The sequence below is a fragment of the Drosophila suzukii genome (genome assembly GCF_043229965.1).
Source record: "Drosophila suzukii chromosome 2 unlocalized genomic scaffold, CBGP_Dsuzu_IsoJpt1.0 scf_2c, whole genome shotgun sequence".
Classification (NCBI taxonomy): Eukaryota; Metazoa; Arthropoda; class Insecta; order Diptera; family Drosophilidae; genus Drosophila; species Drosophila suzukii.
This window is the reverse complement of record NW_027255896.1, coordinates 25,937,521-25,962,799: the sequence shown is the minus strand read 5'-3', so window position 1 is coordinate 25,962,799 and position 25,279 is coordinate 25,937,521. Positions and strand designations below refer to the sequence as shown.

The 25,279-nt window shown below is 42.0% G+C and overlaps 1 protein-coding gene across 1 annotated transcript in view; it reads left to right on the top strand.

The window, feature by feature from the left end:
• Positions 1-2,648: 2,648 nt before the first annotated feature.
• LOC139354112 (uncharacterized) overlaps positions 2,649-25,279 on the top strand; it is a 94,068-nt gene continuing 71,437 nt past the window's right edge. The window contains exons 1-2 of the mRNA XM_070998379.1: positions 2,649-5,705; positions 5,765-5,981. Of these exons, the coding sequence (XP_070854480.1) occupies positions 4,177-5,550 (1,374 nt within the window). The 5' untranslated portion in view covers positions 2,649-4,176 and the 3' untranslated portion in view covers positions 5,551-5,705; positions 5,765-5,981. The remainder of the gene's footprint in view (positions 5,706-5,764; positions 5,982-25,279) is intronic.

Sequence of the window (25,279 nt, the reverse complement as noted above, 5' to 3'; positions counted from 1 at the left end):
GGTGCGAAGCAAGCCTCCAGTAAAATGCTACGTTTGTGTCTTCATTTGCTTCGCCACGAAGGCTATTCATCTGGAGTTGGTCAAGGATCTCTGTACGGTATCGTTTCTACATGGCCTCAAACGATTTATATGCACTAGAAGAAGGCCGCGGCAGATTTGCTCTGATAATGCAACCAACTTTGTTGGAGCTCGCAATGAGCTGCTCGAGCTAAGGCGTCTTTTCCTCAGCAGTGATCATCAGAGAGCTACATTGGACTTTTGCCTAGCTGAGGCTATTGATTGGTGTTTCATTCCTCCTAGGTCGCCACACTTTGGCAGTCTTTGGGAAGCGGCTGTGAAGATCGCCAAGCATCATTTCTACCGCGCTGTTGGCACTGCTGTTTTAGCCTTTGAGGAGCTGCGGACCCTGGTGTGTCACATTTCGGCGGTTGTTAATTCTCGACCATTAGTCTCGATTTCAGAAAACCCAGCTGATCTGGATGTATTAACCCCAGCACATTTTTTGAATGGTGGTCCGCCTTCTTCTTTCGTCGAGCCGGATGTGACCAGTCTTAACTTCAATCGCTTGGATGGATGGCAACGCGTGGCTTACTTGCAGCAGATCTTTTGGTCCCGATGGAAGGAAGAATACCTAACATTGCTACAACAGGGCTCCAAGTGGCGCACCCCAAAACCTGGCCTGGTTGTCGATGACCTAGTTCTGGTTAAGGACGAAAACTTGCCTCCCATGAAGTGGCCCCTCGCCAGAGTGATCGAGCTTCTCTTCGGTGGAGATGGGGTTGCTCGAGTTGCCGTTCTGAAGACAGCATCAGGAGTGACAAAGCGAGCAGTAAACAAGCTTTGTCTGCTACCCCTTAAGGATAATGTTGAAGCCCAGGCTTCCAACGGGGGGAGTATGTCGGGTCACGCAGCCGCAGCAGCCAACTAACTTCTTAATTCGATCTCTTATATTAATGGCATCGCGAAAGGTAGCTCTCTTTATCTAGCTCTCTCGTCTTTTGTGTACTTGCATTTTTCGGCCCAGCTTTCGGCTGGCTGTCCGTTTGTAAAATCAGTACGAATTCTGATCTCCACATAAAACGCATTCTCGTCTCGCCTGCTGTACTCTCTCTCGCTAATAAATTGTTAACAAGCCTAAAGCAACCTGAAATTCTTATTTTAATTTAGCAACAACTAATAAAAAAGCTTATTAGTTCAACAGACAACATTAAATAAAAAAACAAGGAAGAACGCTATAGTCGAGTACCTCGACTATCAGATACCCGTTACTCAGCTATATGGAGATATGCAAGCAGCAAAGAGAGATTAAAATGCGCCACCTACCGGCGGTATACAGATTTAAGCGTTATGGGCGTTAGAGTGGGCGTGGCAAATTTTTTTTTGGATCAATCGATAGGTATCGACGAGACCAATACATTTCAGTTAAAATTTTTTATCTAGCATGAAAATTATGGGCGTTACAGGTTTTCGCGGTTTGTGGGCGTTAAAGTGGGCGTGGCAAACTTTTTTTTGGGTCAATCGATAGGTATTGATGAGAACAATACATTTCAGTTAAAATTTTTATTGTAGCATCAAAACTGTAGGAGCCACAGTTTTGGGCGGTTTGTGGGCGTTAGAGTGGGCGTGGCACTGTGCTGAAACAAACTTGCGCTGCGTAAGAAGCTCAGGAATCTGCACGCCAAATCTCAATAGCCTAGCTCCCATAGTTTCCGAGATCTCAGCGTTCATCCGGACAGACGGACAGACGGACATGGCTAGATCGACTCGGCTAGTGATCCTGATCAAGAATATATATACTTTGTGGGGTCGGAAACGCTTCCTTCTGCCTGTTACATACTTTCCGACGAATCTAGTATACCCTTTTACTCTACGAGTAACGGGTATAAAAAGTTGTTTACCTTTTTGCCACTTGGCACAAATTTTACTAGCTTTAAGCATAGCTGATAAAATATTTTTTTAAGGTTAAGTTAATTTCCGTTGGTGGTGGGCAACCTTGTCATGAACAAAAATATAGCTGCGAATTCATTCCACAGGTCCAAAATCATCCCAATCCTCTTCTCCTTAACCATGGCGTCGGCGCACATCACCGACTATTCACAAGCCAAGTACATCCCCATTATTGACGGTCGAATACTAGTGTGGGAGGAATTCGCATTCGTTAGACATTCAGCGAACCTTTCAGAGTACAGGCGCGTAGTAGAAGAAACAGAAAATATGAGCGAAATGTTTCCCCAGTCACACATGAAAAAACTTTTGGACGTGGACACAGCTCACCTTCGCGACCTGCTCGACTCGTTAGGCGTGCACCACAGGGTAGCCAGGAGTTTAGACTTTTTAGGATCAATGTTAAAAGTCGTAGCAGGAACTCCGGACGCCGGGGATTTAGAAAGAATTAAATTCACAGAAACACAATTAATCAATTCAAACAATAGACAAATAGAAATAAATACCAGAATACAAAGTCAAATTAATGAATTAACGTCAACCGTAAATCAAATCCTGAAAGTGGCAAAGAGTTCACAAGTGGACACTGGCCATCTATATGAAACATTGCTCTCCAGAAACAGAATGTTAACAATGGAACTTCAAAATTTAATGATGGCAATCTCGCTTGCTAAAGTAAACATAGTCAGCCCAAACATATTAGATCACGCAGACCTAGAAAGTATTTGGATGGAGGAGCCCACCGACACTCCTATAAAAGATATTTTGTCCGTAGCGTCCGTGAAAATTCTCCAGTCTGTTAACATATTGCACTTCATTATTAAGTTCCCAAAAATTAAATTAGCATGTAAGAAGATTACAATGTTCCCGGTAGCACATAATAATGTGATGCTAAGGTTAGTGGATAATATAATAGCAGAATGCAATGGTGAAATGTATGCGATCCAGAATTGCTCCACAACTCCAGGAGTCACTTTCTGCCGACTATCAGCGAAGACCGCATGCACCCGAGAACTCCATGCAGGTGGAGTTGCGCACTGCGAGACCCAACCAAGCGATTTACATCCGATCACTTATGTCGATGAGGGAATTATGATCATCAATGATCAATCAGCGCAGGTACGAGTAGACAACTAAACAAGCGTCTGGATACACGGGACGCATCTCGTCACCTTTAGTGAGCGCGTCACAGTAAACAAAACCCTGGTTTTGAACCAAAACTCCGCCCAGAAGAGGACTCCGGGGGTGGCAAGCTCACCCTCACTGAACATCACCATCAGTCAAAATACTCTGAGCCTCCCCTACCTTCACCGCTTGAGTGAACGTAACCTGGAATACATTCAGAAGCTCGGAAATAAAATCAACACCAATCAGACACACATGGTAGCGCTAATTACAGGAGTAATATGTTGCGCATTGATTTGTGTCGGCCTAACCTACATGCGACTCACCGGTGCCAGAAGATCTGCGGTAAAACTAAGAAGGGTGATCGCTGAAATAGGGTCGGCCGAGGGCGGCCTCAATCTTGAGGGGGGAGAAGTTAACTAAGTAGCTAACCGGACGGAGGCGATGACCGAATGTCCGAAGCCCAGCTGCGGCCAAAACCGCTAACGCGGCATTTGGCCGGATGCTCGTGCATAGCCGGCAAGCACAGCATATTTGCGTGGCCGCTATGAGTTTCATTTTTGTCAACTTTAAGTTTAGTTCGCTTCAAGCTCTATACGTTCGGCCAAAGAGCTAGTGAGATGGCTCTGAGGGCGCCGAGCTGAAGGCTACCGAACGGGTCGCAGGTTGCGGATAGCGAGCGCCCTGGTTCTCCAGGGTAGCTACGAATAAGCGTGGAAGTTGGACAAGGCCCGGCCACCGCCAAGCCCCCAACACGAAGCGCAAATAAGTAGCCCCGGACAGTCAGCGGGTATCTGCGCCGTAGCAGTACCGACGTCGCGCTTGTGCTGCCGCCTCCGACAAATAGCTCACACACACCCCCTTCCCACACTCTTTGAACCTACCTCTTTCCCACCCACACAACTCATCTCACCCCGGGCTGGACTAAGGTGTCACTCGTACCGTGCCGAGAGTCAATCTGGCTGGGAGCCCGAGTCATCAAATAACTCAGTCTCAAACGGTGAGCTCAGGCAAGTGGCGACCGCCTGTTCTAAGTCAGCCTTACCCGGGTACGGCGGATCTCTGCCCGGGTGGACCTGTCCTTTCTCCGCAGCTCGTGGGATTAACATGGAGAACTTAACAATTAATAAACAAAAAGACTGCACAAGACGAGAGCCCGACACTCTTATAAAGTCGGAAGTCGTAACCAACGACGAAAGTAAGAGCAAGATCACGGCTCTGACTACCCCAGTCCACGTGACGTCGACCCCTGCCAAGGCCAGCGAACAACGCAGCCGGCTAAGCCCAACTCGCCATAGTGACAAGCCCAAGCCTCCCACCAGCGTAGGTGTGGCTAACCAGCCACTCCAACCTGAGGGGAGCGCCAAAGCCGGTCTCATGGTGAGTACCAGGGCAAAGGAGTTTAAGAGGGTACCACCTAACCAGGCAGGACCTCTTGAAAGAAAGAAGGCTACTAGGATCCTCAAACGGCTGGCCACCAATCCGATACGTGAGGATCAGACTTCGAAATTGGATTACCAGAAAATCCAAGAGGACATAGCCTGGGCGAAGGCAGTTATCCCAGATTTCGACATCGCTATGACTACCAGCAACAAGCGAGAGAGGTCGATGGAGTCAGCTCAACCAGCGAGCAAGAAGGCCAAAGTAACCAACCGCGGCACATGGTCGAGATCCTTTGCGGAGGTGGTAAAGGATCGGAAGATCATTGGAGTCATCGACCAGAGCGATGAAGGCGGAAGGATCCCAAGAAACCATTGGGGTCTGGTTAGACGGGCCCTTGCGACAGTAGCCTTGAAAGTGCTGGACGAAAACCCAGGACCGCCACCCGATTGCACAGATGCAGGGTGGTACCAGGGCAACGTAAAGTTGATCGCCTGCGAAGACGAGAGATCGGCAGCACTCTACAAGGCTGCAATTGACAAAGTCGGCGAGGTCTACCCCGGGGCCAAGCTGGCAGTTTGTGAGGCTGCGGACATCCCGTCTCGACCGAGAGCGAGGGTGTGGCTGCCGTCGGAACCATCGGAACCAGAGGCTATACTCAGCCTGCTGACCAGGTTCAACCCAAAACTGCCAACAGACGGTTGGAAGGTGGTCAAGGTGGAGAAAACCGAGCGAGTCACCATGAGCGTGGTTATCCTCCTAAACCAGGCCTGCTTGGAACCCCTCGCAGCCCAGCAGCACAGAGTGAACTACGGGTTCGACAAGGTGCAGCTTCGTATTTACGACACCGATAAAACAGCGGCAGACAACCTGGCTGCCTGTGCGTCGTACGAACCCCCGAGCGACGACGAACCAGATCACGAGGAGGCCACCCTCACCGGCTACGTGTCAACCGACTCGGAGCTGACGGAGAGCCTGAAACAGCTGTGCACCCAGGACACAACCCGACCAGGGCGCTCTGTCCTCCAGGACATAGCGGAGGAAGCGGAGGGTACCCAGCCCGACCCCAGTCCCAAAGATGGTGCAGTTTCTGCAAATTAATCTGCACCACAGCAAGGCAGCATCCGCTGCCCTCCTCACCCGCCTGGCAACAGGCAACATAGACGTAGTCCTCATTCAAGAGCCATGGATTGTTGGTAACAACATCTGTGGCCTATCAACCCCCCTATACAAGCTATTTTACACCAAGGACAAGGGTAAAACCAGAACCTGCATTCTTACAAAAACACACTTTAACACATTTCTTATTCCACAGTTTAGCGAAGGCGACCTTACCACGGTCAGACTGGAGCTAAACGAACACACCCATCACACCATAGCATCATTCTATCTGGCTCACGACCACGAAGGGCCACTACCAAACACCACTACACAAGAACTCATACGCACTCACTCATCTAAGGAACTCATCCTGGGTGGGGACGCTAACTCACACCACACACAATGGGGAAGTACAAACACCAACGAAAGGGGTGAGTTACTCTACGACTATCTCCTTCAATCAAATCTATTCATCTGCAACAAAGGTAATGACCCAACTTTCGTCACTAGAAATAGGAGGGAAGTACTAGACATTACTCTAATATCTGATCCCTTACTTAACCAGCTAGACGCGTGGAAGGTGGGGATCGAACACTCATTCTCGGACCACCGATACATAGAATTTACAATAAGTCTAGAACATCCTCCCGCCGAGAACATAACTAATCTAAGATTAACCAACTGGGGATACTATAAAAATCTCCTCAACAGGAACCTACCCGCTCCTCCGACACACATACGCAACCGTCAAGAATTAGATAGCCTAGTTAACACTTTTACTGATATCTGCGGTGAGGCCTTAAAAAGGGCTTGCCCAAGTAGAACAGTCAAAACAAAGCACAAACCCCCATGGTGGAACCCAACCCTAGCGAACCTTAAAAGAGAGTGTAGAACTTACTTCAATAAAGCTAAATACAACAATAGCGAATCCTCCTGGAATCTATATCATTCAAAACTAAGCCTATACAAAAAGGAAATAAGAATATCAAAACGAAGAGCCTGGGCTAACTTCTGCAGTAGCATAGAATCTACTGCGGAGGCATCCAGACTCAGAAGAATTCTAGCTAAAGCTCCAGCTACCATTGGCTATCTTAAAACCAATGCTGATGGCTGGACGGAAAACAGTCAGGAAACCCTTGAACTACTGTTAGACACACACTTCCCTAACAATACCCAGGTAGTGGAGGACCTCCACATAGAGGTGAATCTAGACGACCAGAGTATTGCAAACATTTCAAACCCTGACCGCATTCAGTGGGCTGTTAACTCTTTTAAGCCCTTCAAATCACCTGGCCCAGATGGGTTCTTCCCGGCCCAGCTACAACGGACATTAGTTATGTCCCTTCCCTGGCTGACAGCCATCTTCCACGGCTGCCTTGCTCTAAACCATATTCCAACAAGGTGGCTGGACGTCAAGGTAATCTTTATACCGAAAGCCGGCAAGCCCTCCCACACTAACCCAAAGGACTTCCGCCCGATCAGTCTCTCTTCCTTCTTGTTGAAGACCCTGGAAAGGCTAATTGACACCCATATCAGACTAACCATCGACCATAGCCTACTCTCTGACGCACAGCATGCGTACCGTAAGGGTAGATCAACCGATACCGCCCTCCACTCTCTAGTGTACAGTATAGAACGAGGCTTCCACAATAAGGAATACTCTCTTGCAGCGTTTCTAGACATAGAAGGCGCCTTCAACAACGTCACCCCAACGGCGATCACTGGTGCTCTGACTGAACTGGGCATTGAGCGGCCCATAGTGGGACTCATACACACCATGCTAACCAGCAGGGTAGTGCACTCCACTATGGGATCGGCCCTCTCGACCAGGAATGTCAGTAGAGGAACCCCACAAGGGGGCGTACTCTCACCTCTTCTATGGGTTTTGGTGGTCAACAAACTGCTATCACTTCTAGAAGAGGCGGGCACAAAAGTGGTAGCCTACGCGGATGACGTGGTTATCCTACTGCAGGGCAAGTTCCCGCAAACCCTTTGTAATCTAATGGAGACAGCCCTATCCACCCTTTCCAGGTGGACGGCTGGCTGTGGACTGGGAGTTAACCCGGAAAAGACCGAACTAGTTCTCTTTACAAGGAAGTACAAGGTACCAATTCTAGTTCCCCCAAAACTACACCAAACGCGCCTAACCCTTAGCAACCAAGCAAAGTACCTAGGCGTCATTCTTGACAAAAAGCTCCTCTGGACTGATAACATCCTAGATCGCACACGCAAAGCGGCCATAGCCCTCTTCGCTTGTAAAAAAGCCATAGGGAGGAAGTGGGGTTTCTCCCCCATGATAGTTCACTGGCTATATACTGCAATAGTCAGGCCCATTCTCCTCTACGGAAACATCGTTTGGTGGCCTTCTCTAGATAAGAACTGCAACCTCCGGATCCTTCACAAGATCCAAAGGAGCGCAGAGCTCTGCATCTGTGGGGCGCTGCGCACTACCGCCACCGAGGCACTAAACACAATTCTCGATCTCCAACCCCTGGACCTACTTGCCAAAAGCTGGGCATCTGCAACAGCGCTGAGACTCCGTGAAGCAGCGGCTTGGACAACGGGCTCCACGGGTCACTCCATTATCCTATCAAAACATTCACCCCTACCACGTTATACAGACTACGTCCCACCCATAGTCAACTTCGAAAGAAGATACAAAATTCATATACCCACCCGTTCAGACTGGGACAACCTCCCACATCAATTCGTAAACGCCGTCAACATATACACTGACGGCTCCAAGTTTAACTCCCAAACAGGTGGGGGAGTCTTCTCCCCCGAACTAGACATAAAAGTCTCTTTCCGCCTACCAGACCACTGTAGTGTTTTCCAAGCGGAAGTGATGGCAATTCAGGAAGCCACTACCCACCTGAACACGTCTGTACATAAAGACAGTGATATCTTCATATTCTCGGATAGTCAAGCTGCCCTCAGGGCCCTCGACTCCTACACAACGAGCTCAAAAACAATCTCTGAATGCCGCAAATCTCTTAACGAGATGGCCACTCATCTGAGAATCAGCCTCATCTGGGTGCCTGGGCACCGCAACATTGAGGGCAACTGCATAGCAGACGAGCTGGCAAGACAGGGGACAACCGCCGATATCCTTCGTGATAAGGACACGGTAGGGATGCCCATGGCTACCTGCAAGCTCCTTCTCAGGCAGAGATTGTATACTCTTTCCAACAACCGTTGGAACTCAATCTCAATATGCCACAATTCTAGACTCACATGGCCAAACTATAACACGAAAAGAACAAAAACTCTCCTACAATGTAGTAGGGAGGACATCTCCACTCTCCTAAATGCCCTCACGGGCCACTGTCTCATAGGGACTCATGCGACAAGGCTGGGTCTAAGTAACCACGACTTCTGCCGCAGCTGCAAAGAGATAGACGAAGAGGAGAGCATCGAACACCTCCTATGCTTCTGCCCAGCGCATAACCTAAAGCGCTTTCAAACCCTAGGTAGCTACACACTTCCGAACCTTGCGGCCATTCAGGACGTAAGCATTCAAAAACTACTATGTTTCTTAAGAAGAACAGAATACTTCGCGAAGGCAGTAAACCCATGAGCTAGGGAAACGGATCTTTCAGAGATCATGTGGTATCACAAGGGGCCCATTGTGGCCTAAGTGAGGGGACTAATATTTAGTCTCCAACCACTCCTACCTAACCTAACCTAACCTAAGCTCTATACGAATAAAGAACACAAGTTCTATAGCATTGCAAAACTCCGGCAACCGCCGTTAAATATCTCTTATTATTTTGCACTGACTGAGTCTCTAGGCTAGCAGGCGAAGGGGGCAGTTACCTCCCAACGTAAGTCAACCTAATCAGCAATTGTAAAGGAATAGCCATCCGGCTCTGACTCCAGCGAGGGATCCCTGATCTCCACATACGAGAACCAAGTCAAGGCCCCCTCCTCCCCCGCACTACCGAGCGGGCTTCAGCAGGTGCGACCAGCAGCAACCATATTCCTCCCGCGTTTACAGGAGGCTATTACAAGCAGCAGCTTCCAGCGGCTCATCCTCACGCGCGGGTGCTAACGCATTCCCCCGCACCTACGGGAGGCAACCACAAGCTACTGGCCGCCACTCAACTATAACGGGCGCTCCCAGAAGCGACCGCTTCCTCCGCGCCTACAAGCGGGCATCTCCGAGAGGACCAGCGTTTCACCAGTGTGGCTGAAGCGGACCGCCCTTGGCCACACACACACATAGCAAATTGTTTTTCCCGCACATACGTGTGAGCTCATCGAAGAAGACCACCCTTGACAGTGCGGCCATCGAGGACCACCTCAGGCCGCGCCCATCAACGAGATTAATTTACATATGTTTACATAGAATTGCATTTTTAAATTTCAGTAACTTAATGCTTATACAAAAAAAACGAACAAAAGTATTTCAATGAGATCAATAAAATTCAAATAAAAAAAAATAAAAAAAACTTCAGCATCGGCAAACAGTGGATCAGTCATCTTGCAGTAATCCCAAATCATGTCGTAGTTCCAAGAACTTTGCGGCAGGCAATGGCTTCGTGAAGATATCAGCAAGTTGATTCTCTGTGGAAATATACTCAAGACAAATGTTCTCTGGCAAAATGATATTTGATATCAATATGTTTGGCTCGTTTATGACATGAGGGATTATTTGCTTACTGATCAGCCTTGGTTATCTTCGTAAATTTTAATTGGATTTTCGATTTTGATACTAACACTACTAAGAAGAGAATTTAGCCACAACGTTCTCTTACAGCTTCAAATAATGCCATGTACTCAGCTTTAGTGGATGAGTCTGCTACTGCGTTCTGCCTCTTTGTGTTCCAACAAATTAAATTTAAATCGATCATTTTGAATAAATACCCTGTGGTACTTTTTCCATCAATCTCGTTTCCTCACCAATCAGAATCTACATATCCAATTAATGTATTTTCAAACTCAGCACTTCTTTTAAAAATAAGTGTCATTTCAATATTTCCCTTTAAATACCTAAGGACCCTTTTTAAGCACTGCCATAAATCGGAATTATTTTTGCTACTATATCTACTCAAGATATTTACTGCAGTAGTTAAGTCTGGACGTGTACATTAAGCAACCTATGAGATTACGACATGGAGCATTGCAGTTTTCATCTGAATTAAGTAACTCATAATTTAGTTTGTTTGGTAAGGGAGTACTTACTGCATTGCAATTATCCATGTTAAATTTATTCAAGATTCTTTTAACATATGCAGCTTGGCTCAAGAAAATTTTGTCTGTATACTCTCTGCAAACTTGTCTCGCTTTTTAGACTTTCGTTGATGATATCGGCATTTATTGGACAGGATATATCGACGATGTTATAGCATTCCTCTTCCTTATCGAAAAGGGGATCTGAGCTTTTAGGAAGACGTGAGAGTGCGTCTGCGTTTCCATTTGCTGTGGTTGAGCGACATTTAATATCAAAATTGTAAGCCATCAATATTATAGCCCAACGCTGGAGTCTGTTTGAAGTCATTGTTGACAAATGCTTGCTAGGATTAAAGATTGTGACCAACGGCTTGTGATCAGTTATGAGAACAAATTTCCTGCCAAATAAATACTGATGTACCCCAAATAATAAATACCCCAAATATGATTAAAAGGGCTTCCTTCTCAATTTGGCTGTATCGGACTTGGTGAACGTCAAGGGTTTTCGATGCGAAGGCTATTGGTTTTTCCTTGTCATTTGGATGTTTGTGTGCCAATACAGCACCAATGCCGAAAGAGGATGCATCTGTGGCTAAAACAAGCGGGAGATTCTCGTTTAAAAATGTGCTAGCTCAGTAGCGTCGAGGATATGCTTTTTCAAAGCTGAGAAAGCTTGCTGTTGCTCTGGTCCAAACTTGAAGGGTATGTTCTTTCTACCCAATTGATTTAGGGGTGAAGCTAACTGGGAGTAATTTGGAATGAAATTGCACTAATAGTTCATTTTTCACACGAGCGCATCTAGCTGTTGTAGAGTGGCGGGCAGCTTTAATTCCTTAACGGCTTCTAGTCCTGACGAATCCGGAAGAATGCCCTTAACACTGACTCTTCTCCCAAGGTACTCAATTTTATCCCTTAGAAAGAAACATTTCTCTTTTTTACATTTTATGCTATTCACCAATAAAATGCATCAAATTTGTTCAAGTCTGGATAGGTGTTGGTCCACTGTAGGAGCCGAAATAATTATGTCGTCGAGATAATTTCCTCAACCTTTTATTTCAATTAGGAGTTACTCAACATTTCTCTTTTTTACATTTTATGCTATTCACCAATAAAATGCATAAAATTTGTTCAAGTCTGGATAGGTGTTGGTCCACTGTAGGAGCCGAAATAATTATGTCGTCGAGATAATTTCCTCAACCTTTTATTTCAATTAGGAGTTACTCATGGTGACGCTGGAATATAGCTGGTGCGCAAGCTATTCCATACGACAAACGTTGGCACTGAAAGAGACCCAACGGCGTGTTGACAACCATAATTTCTTTCGCTGCATCGTCTAACTCCATTTGTAAGTATGCAACTTTGAGGTCAATTTTGGAGAAATGCGTGCCGTGACGAATTTTGTGTAATAACGTGTAACTCACGTGTCAGCAATGGATATTGCTCGATGTCCAATTGGGAATTTACGCCTTGTGCTCCACCTGGCTTCGGTGCTAGTACTATTGGCGATGCTAAATTTAATGGGTTTCCAAATACCTGCTTCTATGAGACGCTGCGCTTCCTCCTTGAACTTAACCAATTGGGCAAACGGAATTTGCCTGCTTTTGTAGAACTTTGGTACGAAATTCGGTTTAAGGTAAATGCTTGCCTTAAAGTTTTTTATCGTACCCATAGCCGGCTTAAATACCTCCTTATACCTCTGGCAAAGATCTGTCATTTGAGTCCCCTGCTTTTCAGTGACGTTTGCAATTTGCTGAATTTCAAAATTGAATGTTTTAAAAAAATCCAAGCCGAACAGATTATTGGAGTTCTCCACATTAGCGACAATTATCACTACATTTGCCAATTTTTTGCCACACTTTGCTACAGTGTGCAGCTCACCCTGTACAGGAATTTGCTGTTGGCCAAATGCGTGCAAGATTCGATCGCACTTCTGCAATCTCGGGCTGTTTAGCTTTTTGTATGTATTGACATTCAATACTGACACCGTTGCACCAGAATCCATTTGGAAGGATAAGATTGTATTGAAGGGCTCCACTTCAATCACAATTTGACCAAGCTGGAAACGTTGTAAATTGTTTAAATTGACTCTGTGTTTTTGTTTCGAGTTTTTTGTTGATCGATGGCTTTTTTTGTCTTTGCACTGCTTGGATAAGCAAACGACAGCTATGTGCCCCTTTCTGGCACATTTGTGGCAAATTGCCTCCCGAAACTTGCAACTTTCGCGAGAATGAGAGTGACCGCAGCCAGAGCACGATTTTAAAGCAGTCTGCCGCCTTTACCATCAGAAAAATTGCGTTTTTGAAGATTTGATTGTTGTGTGTATACTGCGTTTGAATCAAGAGCTCTCTTCTCACTCCTTTTGATTACTGCCTCTGCCTTTGTTGTTGCCTCGTAAGTTTCGATAATTGAGAGAACTTCTTCGAGCGACGGCTGCAACTTCTGCAAGGCGGCTGTGCGAATTGCGTCAAATGGAGTGTGCACAATTATTTGGTCGCGGATCATTTCATTAACGTAATTAAATGAACACTCATCGGATTGGAAAAAAAATTGACACCCTCAAGCAACGCCACGTAAATCGGCAACCCATTCCTTATGTGTCTATGAGTCCCGCATCTGACGTTCGAAGAATTCGTACCGTGCAGCAACAATATGACGCTTCTGCTTGAAATGTTCTGTTAGTTTTTTCGTTATTTGTTTATATGTCTGCTGGGCCAAGTTTTCGCTACCAAACAGATATTTTACAAGCTCAGATATGTGAGTGCCTGCCCACGATAGAAAATACGCTTTTTTTCCTATCTGCTGCTTGCACAGAGTAAGCGGAGAAGTGCTGTGTTAATTGTTGGAGGTACGTTTCCCAATTTTGATCTTCTTTGTGAACGTTTGGAAACGGCGGGCACACGGATAATTCTCCCGACCTGGGTAAGTTCACACCACTGTTTTGTGAAAGAATTGATTGCATTCATTTTTGTTGTTGTTGCATAAACTTCTGCGCCAATTCTTGCTGTAGAGCCAATAATGTTTCAAAATTAACTTGGCTGTCAGCCATTGTATGTCTTTTTGCGTTCGATAACTGTTGTTTTAGTCTACCGACACGAATAACACAAAATTAAATTTTGCGGCACTTTTTTCCTCGTCGCCAGAAAATGTTGTGTTCCGATTAAAAGGAGACGACAGATCGGGTTGAGATTTGTTGACCAACTGACTTTATTCGGCTCTGTATAGCTGTGAAATTTTTGGTATGTTAGAGTGTACATAATAACAGAGAATATCGATAAAGTAAACAGCAAATGGCCAAGATTTCGTGATTATGATACATATCAGTATCTGTACAGTACTTGGTTTTGGATGATTACTTTTTGTATAGTATCTGTAAAGTACTTGGTTTTAGATAGTTACTAACTGTTAACAAGTGTTATGAGTTCTCTCTTATTAAGAATTATTAAAACATACAAACCAACTTGCCGTGAACTATAATTACCTGACCGTCATTAAAGTCACATGCCCAAGACCCAAGGCGCAGGACGTCTGATAAGATCATACATCTCAAGACCATTAATAAGGGATGCAGTTACGACCATGCAACAACTCGCAAGTAGCCGATCTACCTTTTTCAACAAAATACTTTTCCTTCATTTGTACTTGTAGTTTTAATTACAGTCAGAAACAAATTTTGTAGTATCATTTAATATTTTTTTATTTATTATACCCGTTACTCGTAGAGTAAAAGGGTATACTAGATTCGTCGGAAAGTATGTAACAGGCAGAAGGAAGCGTTTCCGACCCCACAAAGTATATATATTCTTGATCAGGATCACTAGCCGAGTCGATCTAGCCATGTCCGTCTGTCCGTCTGTCCGTCTCTCCGTCTGTCCGTCTGTCCGTCTGTCCGTCTGTCCGTTTGTCCGTCTGTCTGTCCGTCTGTCTGTCCGTCCGGATGAACGCTGAGATCTCGGAAACTATGGGAGCTAGGCTATTGAGATTTGGCGTGCAGATTCCTGAGCTTCTTACGCAGCGCAAGTTTGTTTCAGCACAGTGCCACGCCCACTCTAACGCCCACAAACCGCCCAAAACTGTGGCTCCTACAGTTTTGATGCTAGAATAAAAATTTTAACTGAAATGTATTGTTCTCACCAATACCTATCGATTGACCCAAAAAAAAGTGCCACGCCCTTTTTAACGCCCACAAACCGCGAAAACCTGTGACGCCCACAATTTTCATGCTAGATAAAAAATTTTAACTGAAATGTATTGGTCTCGTCGATACCTATCGATTGATCCAAAAAAAAATTTGCCACGCCCACTCTAACGCCCATAACGCTTAAATCTGTATACCTCCGGTAGGTGGCACATTTTAATCTCGCTTTGCTGCTTGCATATCTCCATATAGCTGAGTAACGGGTATCTGATAGTCGAGGTACTCGACTATAGCGTTCTTCCTTGTTTTAATATTGTAAACATGATTTATTAAATTCGAAATTAAATATATATTATATATATTTGTATATAATTAATTTTCTGACTCCACCCTCTGTAAGAAATATATGGGTTATTAACCTTCGTTCCAAACGCATATTTTCGCTTGGTTCCCATAGATAGATGTAAAATAATACGCACAACTTGATTATTTTTAAAGCATTCATTTGTTCCATCCCATATTAACATTATAACATATTTCGAAGGCATCATTACCTAACATGGAAGCGTCTTTTAATTTAATTTCTGATTCACTTTTATGATGGAGGTGTTGTGACCTGGTAATATCTGTTTTTTGTTGCCAACTATTTCTCTAGTTCTAAGTTTTCTATTTCTATTCTATTTGTATACTATTTGTATGACTTAGGCATCATTGTCTAAGATGTTGAATAAGTTTAGTAAACTCTTTAATTACAATACAGATCTTGTTTTCGAGATTCATGATATGGTTGAGCTGCTTGAACTTTGATTACTAGCTGTTGTTAACTGTTATGAGCTATTATTAGTTGGTTACTATCTGTTTAGTAGATGTCTACTAGTTGCTTACTAGCTGTTATTGGCTGGTTACTATATGTTTAGTAGATGTATACAAGTTGCTTACTAGATGTTATTAGCTGGTTACTAGCTGTTAAGTATCTTGTATCTATATGTTTAGTAAATGTATACAAGTTGTTTACTAGATGTTAGCTGGTTACTAGTTGTAATTAACTTCTACGAGCTGTTATAGTCTTTTGTTAAGAATGATCAAATATTCTTGATCACTAGACGACTTTCGATATGAAGTAAAAACTTACACTCTGATTGTCAATGTGTTTGCTGTGTACGTGAGAAATATCGCACAACCAAAAATATCTGAAGATTGATATATAAATCTTAGGGGAACATGTCCGATTATGTTGGGGAAAGATGTGTCCTATGATTGTAAAACTAAATAAGAAATAAGTTGTTCATAAGCTGTCTAAAAGCTGTGTAGAAGCTGTTTTGATAAACACTTTCGATTCATGTTGACAGATATTATGAACATATAATAATATCATCCACTTTAACTAGTATATTGTAAAACAAAACATTTCCGTTTTTCATATTCCTTCATCTTATATAGGTAAATTAAGTGTATCCTTAACTACAATAGCTAGCCTTACACCCCATAACTATAGTTATTAGCTACAATAAAATGTCTAGAAAGAAGAAAATAAAAGAATGTCAAAAAAAGATTTCAAACTAGTCATGTTGGTTACCTAAAATGAAGATAGGAGGTGGTGCAAAGGATTGCTAAAATGCCTCGACGCAGGCGCAAAGGTCAAGGTAATGGAAAAAATTCATTGAATATTATCCCTTCATAAAACAGGTCATAAAATATATATTTAGGAAAGTATTTTTTATTTGCGAACCATTTATAGCTGTTACCAACAACACAAATAGTTATGTTACAAAGGATTGCTAAAATGCCTCGACGCAGACGCAAAGGTCAAGGTATTGGAAAAAATTCGTCGAATATTATCCCTTCATAAAAAAGGTAATAAAAAATATAATTAGGAAAGTATTTTTTTATTAGCGAACCATTTATAACTGTTACCAACAACACAAATAGTTATGTTACAAAGGATTGCTAAAATGCCTCGACGCAGGCGCAAAGGTCAAGGTATTGGAAAAAATCCATGGAATATTATCCCATCATAAACAAGGTCATAAAAAATATAATTAGGAAAGTATTTTTTTTTATTTGCGAACCATTTATTACCATTTATAACCATTTATTACGAACCATTTTTTGTACTTTTTATATAGTTGTTTTATCTATTATTTTTTTATTTTATTTATTTTTTTTCGTTTTGCTAAGTTTCTTAATTTTTCTTAGAATGAAAATCGCCAAAATGCGCCTTCCCCAGGGAAGAGTGGCTCCTCCGCCTCTCTCTCAGCCACCTGCTGCCTCCGCTCCTCGGTCGGGAACAAGGCCAGACCTGGGTGGATGCTCCTCCGCCTGGTGAAAGGAAAGCTCGGGAACAATGGGTTCCGGAACAAGCCCTGTTACAGTCCACCTCTTCCTTCATTCTGTCGTGGGCCGCCATCCATGCTTCATAATTAGGCATGTTTTGCTCCTGGCGATCTACCAGCGCGAGGAGCCTATCCTCGTTTACCGGTCGATTCGCGAGAACCCTCCGGAGCTGGAACGCAGTGGTCCTCAGCGCGTCTATTAGGGGGAGTTCCTTCCGCCTGTTGGCGTGCCCATTCTTCGGTCGGGTAGGGCTCTCCTTTCGCGACCCGTCGGTTGGGAATTCACTCATCCTTCTGCTGTGGTGTTTTCTGGTGTTCTGCCGGGGTTATCAAGCAGCGAACAGCTCTTTAAATATTGTGAGTGCTGGCGAGAAATTTATGACTAACCCTTGTGTTAGTTTTGAGTCTGTTATTCCATTTAAATTTAAAATTTTGTTTTTCCAAAATTCCAAGGATTTTTTATTGTTTGTGTTTACTTTTGCACCTTCGCTGTGGACTTTATCGCAACCTATTGTTATTGTCGTTTTATGTTCCCAATAATTACGCAGAAGGAACTATGTTTTATGTTTTATATATATATATGTTTATACCCGTTACTCGTAGAGTAAAAGGGTATACTAGATTCGTCGGAAAGTATGTAACAGGCAGAAGGAAGCGTTTCCGACCCCATAAAGTATATATATTCTTGATCAGGATCACTAGCCGAGTCGATCTAGCCATGTCCGTCTGTCCGTCTGTCTGTCCGGATGAACGCTGAGATCTCGGAAACTATGAGAGCTAGGCTATTGAGATTTGGCGTACAGATTCCTGAGCCTCTTACGCAGCGCAAGTTTGTTTCAGTAGACTGCCACGCCCACTCTAACGCCCACAAACCGCCCAAAACTGTAACTCCTACAGTTTTGATGCTAGATAGACTGAACTGAAATGTATTAGTCTTGTCAATACCTATCGATTGACCCAAATTTTGCTACGCCGACTCTAACGCCCACAAACCTCCTAAGAAAAAAAGCTATGACGTCAGAGCCAGACAATGCGAAATGTTTTTACGCGTGTATGTGTGTGTATGTAAATAGTTGCCGGCCGAACTTAGCGGCAAAGAGAGAGCAAAGTGCGCGGCTAACTTATTCTTTTGAATAATGAACAATTTATCCATTTGTCCCATAATCGGGAGCAAATTCGAGCGGCAAAAAACATACATGAAGGCATATTTATTTTAAAGTTTGTTATCTGAGTAACGGGTATCTGATAGTCGAGTTAATCGACTATAGCGTTCTTCCTTGTTAATTTTGAATTCAATGAAATATGTTTACAAAAATAAAATAAATTTTAAAAAATATTAAATGATCCTACAACATTTGTTTATGACTGTAATTAAATCTACAAGTACAAAAGAGGAGACATTTTTTTGTTCAATGAGGTACGTCGGCTACTTGCGAGTTGTTGCACAGTCGTAGCTTCTTCCCTTATCAGTGGTCTTGAGTATGGGTATGTGACTTCAATGACGGTCAGGTAATTATAGTTCACGGTAAATTGGTTTGTATGCTTTGATAATTCTTAATAAGAGACTATATTAGTTACCATATAAAACCAAGTACTTTACAGATACTATCCAAAAAGAAATCATCCAAAACCAAGTACTTTACAGATACTATACAAAAAGTAATCATCCAAAAACCAAGAACTTTACAGGTACTATACACAAGGTAACAATCCAAAAACAAGACTAGACAAGTCCATGTCATTATGTCTACTACCCTAAAAAAATGTTATATCTCTAGATAATCTTCAAAGTCAACATCTATTAAATTCTTGATGGAGCAGTGGAGACGAAATTTCTACGGGTCACCACTTTAACTTTTCTGTACCATTAAAAAATTTGTTGTGGGATTTGCTGAGGATTATAAAAAAGTTTTGTTAAATTGTAAACACGAACTAGTGTTGATGCTAACTTAGAATCTTGGAGACGTGTTTGAACAAATCAGAAATGAACAAACTTTTTTTTTAATATAGCCTGGAAAATTTCCCATGAGGGTCCGAGCGATTTCGCAAAAATTAAGATGTACGATTTTATTAAAAGCGGTGTAAACCTACCAATCGCATTCCGGAGTTGGGTCTCATATGTTAACCCCAAATTGGGGTATGGGAGTCAACACAGCTGGAATGTGAAACAGTCGGCTAACCGCGAAAAAATCAAGATTTGTAATAATTGGACTTACACTAACCAGAACTAATCACAAACAACTTATTAAACTTGATAAACTGAATGTTGATTTAAGTAAGAACCAGAATGCTCACCAATATGAATTCTATACAAGATTTCAATAATCGAAGACACCAAGTCATAAAAATACCCAAGCTTACTTTCTCCTCATACATGACCGTTTAGTTGAATATAACCCATTAAACGGACTAGTACAACGAGTTATTTAACATTAGAAAAATGTTGAAAGATACTGCTTCGATTAATGTTCAAGGTTTCTTTGATAATAATCATAGTTATATTCTAAAGGAAATTGGAATTGTTTTCGGAAAAGAACCAAACTTGAATAATAGTTTTTTAATAGAACCACCATATGATATTACTTTGCTAAATAAAAAATCTCGAAAGACTGCAATTAAGTTAACCAATATACATCACAACATTTTTTGGAACGATGGAGAAAACAATTTTCTACAAACTCAAAAGTATCTAAGGACAATTACAAGCGGAAAACAAATTATTTGTAAAGGTGTGGAAAAAAAACGATTTCAACAGACGTTTTTTGGGAGTCGTCAGCTCGTTAATATCGAGGAAATGGGCTGTCCGTCATTTAACAGGTTTAAAGAAAACCGGTTTCCTTATTGTGAAACACACCTTAAGGGCGGGGTTTGGCCTCTCAACATGCATACATTATTTTGACTATTTTAAAAGTAGCTTCAAAACAATAAAATGCTACAACCAAGAAAAAAGAATGAAAAAGATTTAATAACATAATAAAACATATTCGCAATACCTAAAGAAATCAATATTATTAAGCTACAAAATTAAATTTTGACTTTTTATTTCGAGTTAAAATTAAATTAAATTTTTTGTAGCGGAAACAGAAATGTGTGTTTGAAAATATTTCACATCTGAGAATCATTAACTTGTGAGATTTATTTTATTGTGGTTCTTTTGATTTCTAAATTAGTTTTACAAGGAAACAGGAAACATTATTCCCCATCATGATCGGATATCTTAGATAACCATCTTTGAATACTTTGGGTGTGCAACCTTTCTCACGTTCATAGCAACACCTGTAATAATGAGGCAAAAGGGTACGTGATCACACCTTTCCCCAACGTGATAATAATATAATCCTCTAAGATAACAACATTTAGATAGTATGGTTGTGCGACCTTTCTCAAGTGGACCTGTCTCACGTGACTATTAATTGCACATAGTGAGGGGAAGGATACATGATCAATATTGTCACAAGGGGATGTGGAGGCGATGGGGGCATTAAGTATACTCTTTATAGACATGGTCGTGAAATTTTTATGATTTTAAAGCCCATTAAAATCAGTTAATTTATTGGATTATGCTAATTGTTTTAGAACCCGAATACGTTGATGAGGGGGGGAGGGGTGCCATTAATATGCTAATTGTCACAGAATCCGCGTTTCCATACTACTACTATATGGGGCCGGAAACGTCTCCTTCACTGCGTTGCAAACTTCTGACTAAAGTCATTATACTCTCTGCAAAGGAATAAAAAGTCCTATCTTCTTCTTCTTTAGCAACACTTGGCCTATAGTGCCTCTAGCGCCTTGTTGGCGTGTTAGATAAAGCAGCTAATTTTCTGCTTATGGTGTGCAATCTCGATTGAATTGCAAAATATTTATTGTTATTTGGTTTTATCGTTTTAATAAATGGTCCGATTTTTTTGGCATGTAGATATGTAATTATAATAAAAACAAAAGTTTTTTAAAATTTTTACAAAATATTAAAAGATGTGGGCGGTACAATGGTTTTAGTGTTACAGTCGTTTATGGGCGTTAAAATGGGCGTAGTACCCTGCGTATGGAGCTCAAGAACTTACATGCCACGTCCCAACACCCTAGCTCCTCCGAGGTCTCAGGGTTCATACGGACAAACGGGCGGTCGGACAGACGGACATGGCTAGATCGATCCTGATAAAGAATATATATACACTTTATGGGGTCAAAAACTCATTCTTCTACCTGTTACATACTTTCCGGCGAATCGAGTATACTCTTTTACTCTACGAGCAACGGGTAAAAAAAGGTTAAACATAACAAAGAGTGAAGTCCGTGAAACAACTTATTATATTCGTTACTCGTTGAGAAAAAGGGTATACTAGATTCGTCGGAAAGTATGTAACAGACAAAAGGAAGCGTTTCCGACTCCATAAAGTATATATATTCTTGATCAGGATCACTAGTCGAGTCGATCTATCCATGTCCGTCTGTCCGTCTGACCGTCTGTCCGTCTGTCCGTATGAACGCTAAGATCTCGGAAACTATAGGAGCTACAATACTGGATCAGGCATGCAGACTCTTGAGATTCCTGCGCAGCGCAAGTTTGTTTCAGCAATGTGCCACGCCCACTCTAACGCCCACAAACCGCCCGAAACTGAGGCTCCAACAGTTTTGATGCTAGAATAAAAATATTAACTGAAATGTATTGCTCTCATCAATACCTATCGATTGACCCAAAAAAAGTTTGCCACGCCCACTTTAACGCCCACAAACCGCCCACAAACTTCAAAAAATCGTAAATATGAACGCGGATATGTCGGAAACTATCAAATACTATGTTTATGCTATGAATTTCATGCTTTCTCCAATACATGAAATTATAATAGCCCCTGATTATACAACACAGACAAATTCATGAAATGATATTAGTAAGGCTGTCAAATTTTTTTAAATTCGATATAGAGCTCTATAAAGTAGTATGCTGTGAAGTAGTCTGTGCCTCAACATTTCGTACATTAGGACTGAGTTCATAGTCAACTTTCGTGTGTTATCGAATTCATGAAAAGGTGTTTATGCACACACGAATTTGCCTATTTCATGAATTGATTTCAAGAAATAGGAATAGCATAGACACAGTAAAAGATAGACAAATGGGATCTCAGATTTAAGTTTCTTACGCGAATATGCCACGCCCACTCTAACGCCCACAAACCGCCCAAGCCTGTGGCGCCCACAATTTTCATGCTGGATAAAAAATTTTAACTGAAATGTATTAGTCTCCTCAGTACCTACCGATTGATTAAAAAAAAGATTGCCACGCCCACGATAACGCCCACAAGCCGACCAAACCTGTGGCGCCCACAATTTTCATGCTTGATAAAAAATTTAAACTAAAATGTATTGGTCTCGTCAATACCTATCGACTGATTAAAAAAAAAATTGCCACGCCCACTCTAACGCGCATAACGCTTAAATCTGTCTACCGCCCGCATAACCATAAATTGAGATCACGGGTATGCCGCGCTTCAATCTCGCTTTGCTGCTTGCATACCTCCATTTCCCTCTGGTCCCATTAGCTGAGTAACGGGTATCTGATAGTCGAGGTACTCGACTATAGCGTTCTTCCTTGTATTTATTTTAAATTGAGGCTGCAAAAAATTTAATTAACTTACACGCTGCCAGCCAAGTCCGCTGTTGATACCCATGCCTTAGTGGAAGCACTTTGCAGTGTTAATATATTTACGGAAAGCGGAATTCTGAAGCTTAGGAGTGGCGATGCTTGGAAGGAAGCCGGAAATTATTTGCAAGGCAGAATTAGTGCTAGGACCCTGAATTTATATGTTAATAGTTAATAGAAATGATATTCTGACCGCTGTAAGACAACGTGGCATATCGCATGCGAATAGCAATGCCAATAACACCACTTTAAATACCACGGTTCCTTAAGAGTTCTAGAGTTCCAGATAATCGATCCATTAAAAAACGGACCTTTGCCCATACATTATTTGAACCTGCAGTTTAATGAAGAGACATGGAAATCAGAAAAAGGATTTGCGTTCAAGGAACTATCTACAACGTAGTTGATTGTTAGAGTTTTGAACAGCGCTCAAGTATCGGTTATCGTGCGATTGGGTACGAACAAATATATATTGGGTATAAACAAATATCTTACATTTATCTATCAATTGTAATAAAGAAGTTCTATTTAAAACGATTCCAGATTTCAAATAAAAAATAAAAATAAGTTTGTCACGAGCGGTACTCGAACCACTAACCCTCAGGCCCGTGCATCAAAAACAATGCTCTAGCACTCTGATTTTTTTATCCAGCGGCCAAATGCTTTTTTTGTAGAAAACTTTTTTTCAAGTGAAAAAGTGATCAATTTGATGTTCTTCGTATCAAAGATTTTTTGATACTTAATATTATCACATTGACACATAAATAATGGCATATTGATGACGATTTTTATTTGGGTGAAGGAATTACAAAGGATCGTGATCCAATTTCATGTTTATTCCTTAAAAAGTATGAGGGTGAAGCCTCACATCCAGGATGTCACAAGAAAAAAGATTTTTTGCTGGAAGAATCGGACGGAACTGACGAAGATGCTTCGAATTTTATATAAATCATTAAAAACTTTGCCGAAGATGCAGCGTTCAAGTTCAATTCTGCGATCTGCCGGCTAAAAGCGTATTATTTGCCCGAATTGATGCCACCCCTATTAAAATTATGCCGATAATTTTTATTATGGACTTATGTAATAGAGAACAAATTTTGATCGAAATACTATCTCCACTGACCAGTGCGTGCAGATACATTTGTTGTGTAAGAATGGCTACATTTACCAGTTCAGAACATCTCATACTTCCTGAGAATTGAACTTTTTTTCGTGTCCAATCTTTATACACTCATAGGAATTTTACTGTAAAATCGCCCGAAAAACAAGGAACATCGACATAAAACGGGGGTCAATGGCGACAGGCTAACAAAATAAGGGCAATGTTTACGTCAAAAGGGCGTTTAATTTCAGGAGGCAGTGTCGAGCGGCAGTTTTATACAGATATCTACATCTCGCGCGCTCGCACTGCCGTCCGCTCTCTTTCTCCATCTCACCCTTACGTCTCCGCTCCGCTCTGGAGCGCTAAAGTTAAGTTGGAGTTAACTAGTTCTTAATAAAAACAAGAAAGGAAGTTAACTTCGGCAAGCCGAAGTTTGAATACCCTTGCAGTTATAAGAAATAATCAATGTTAGTAACATTATGTTACATTTTAAGGATTGTTGCTAGCTTCCGTGATATTAAAACAATTTCAAGTACTCAGCCCTCACACCACTTCAAGGTCACAATCCACGAGGGGGAAAATAGTATCATTTATATATATATATATATATATAAAATTTTGAAAACTACGTTGATAGATAGAAATAAATAAATTAATAATACCATAAAAGTACATATATACAATATGCTATATACAATTAATTTTTTTTTCTAACCTATTACAATTTTTACAATTTATATATTTAATTATATTACCTACTACAAGCTATACTTAAAAAAAATTCCATCGTGGTGGCTATATGGTGTCTCATAAGTAATGGCAAGAGCTTGTGGAATTCGAGCTTCTATGAGACGCTGCGCTTCCTCCTTGAACTTAACCAATTGGGCAAACGGAATTTGCCTGCTTTTGTAGAACTTTGGTACGAAATTCGGTTTAAGGTAAATGCTTGCCTTAAAGTTTTTTATCGTACCCATAGCCGGCTTAAATACCTCCTTATACCTCTGGCAAAGATCTGTCATTTGAGTCCCCTGCTTTTCAGTGACGTTTGCAATTTGCTGAATTTCAAAATTGAATGTTTTAAAAAAATCCAAGCCGAACAGATTATTGGAGTTCTCCACATTAGCGACAATTATCACTACATTTGCCAATTTTTTGCCACACTTTGCTACAGTGTGCAGCTCACCCTGTACAGGAATTTGCTGTTGGCCAAATGCGTGCAAGATTCGATCGCACTTCTGCAATCTCGGGCTGTTTAGCTTTTTGTATGTATTGACATTCAATACTGACACCGTTGCACCAGAATCCATTTGGAAGGATAAGATTGTATTGAAGGGCTCCACTTCAATCAC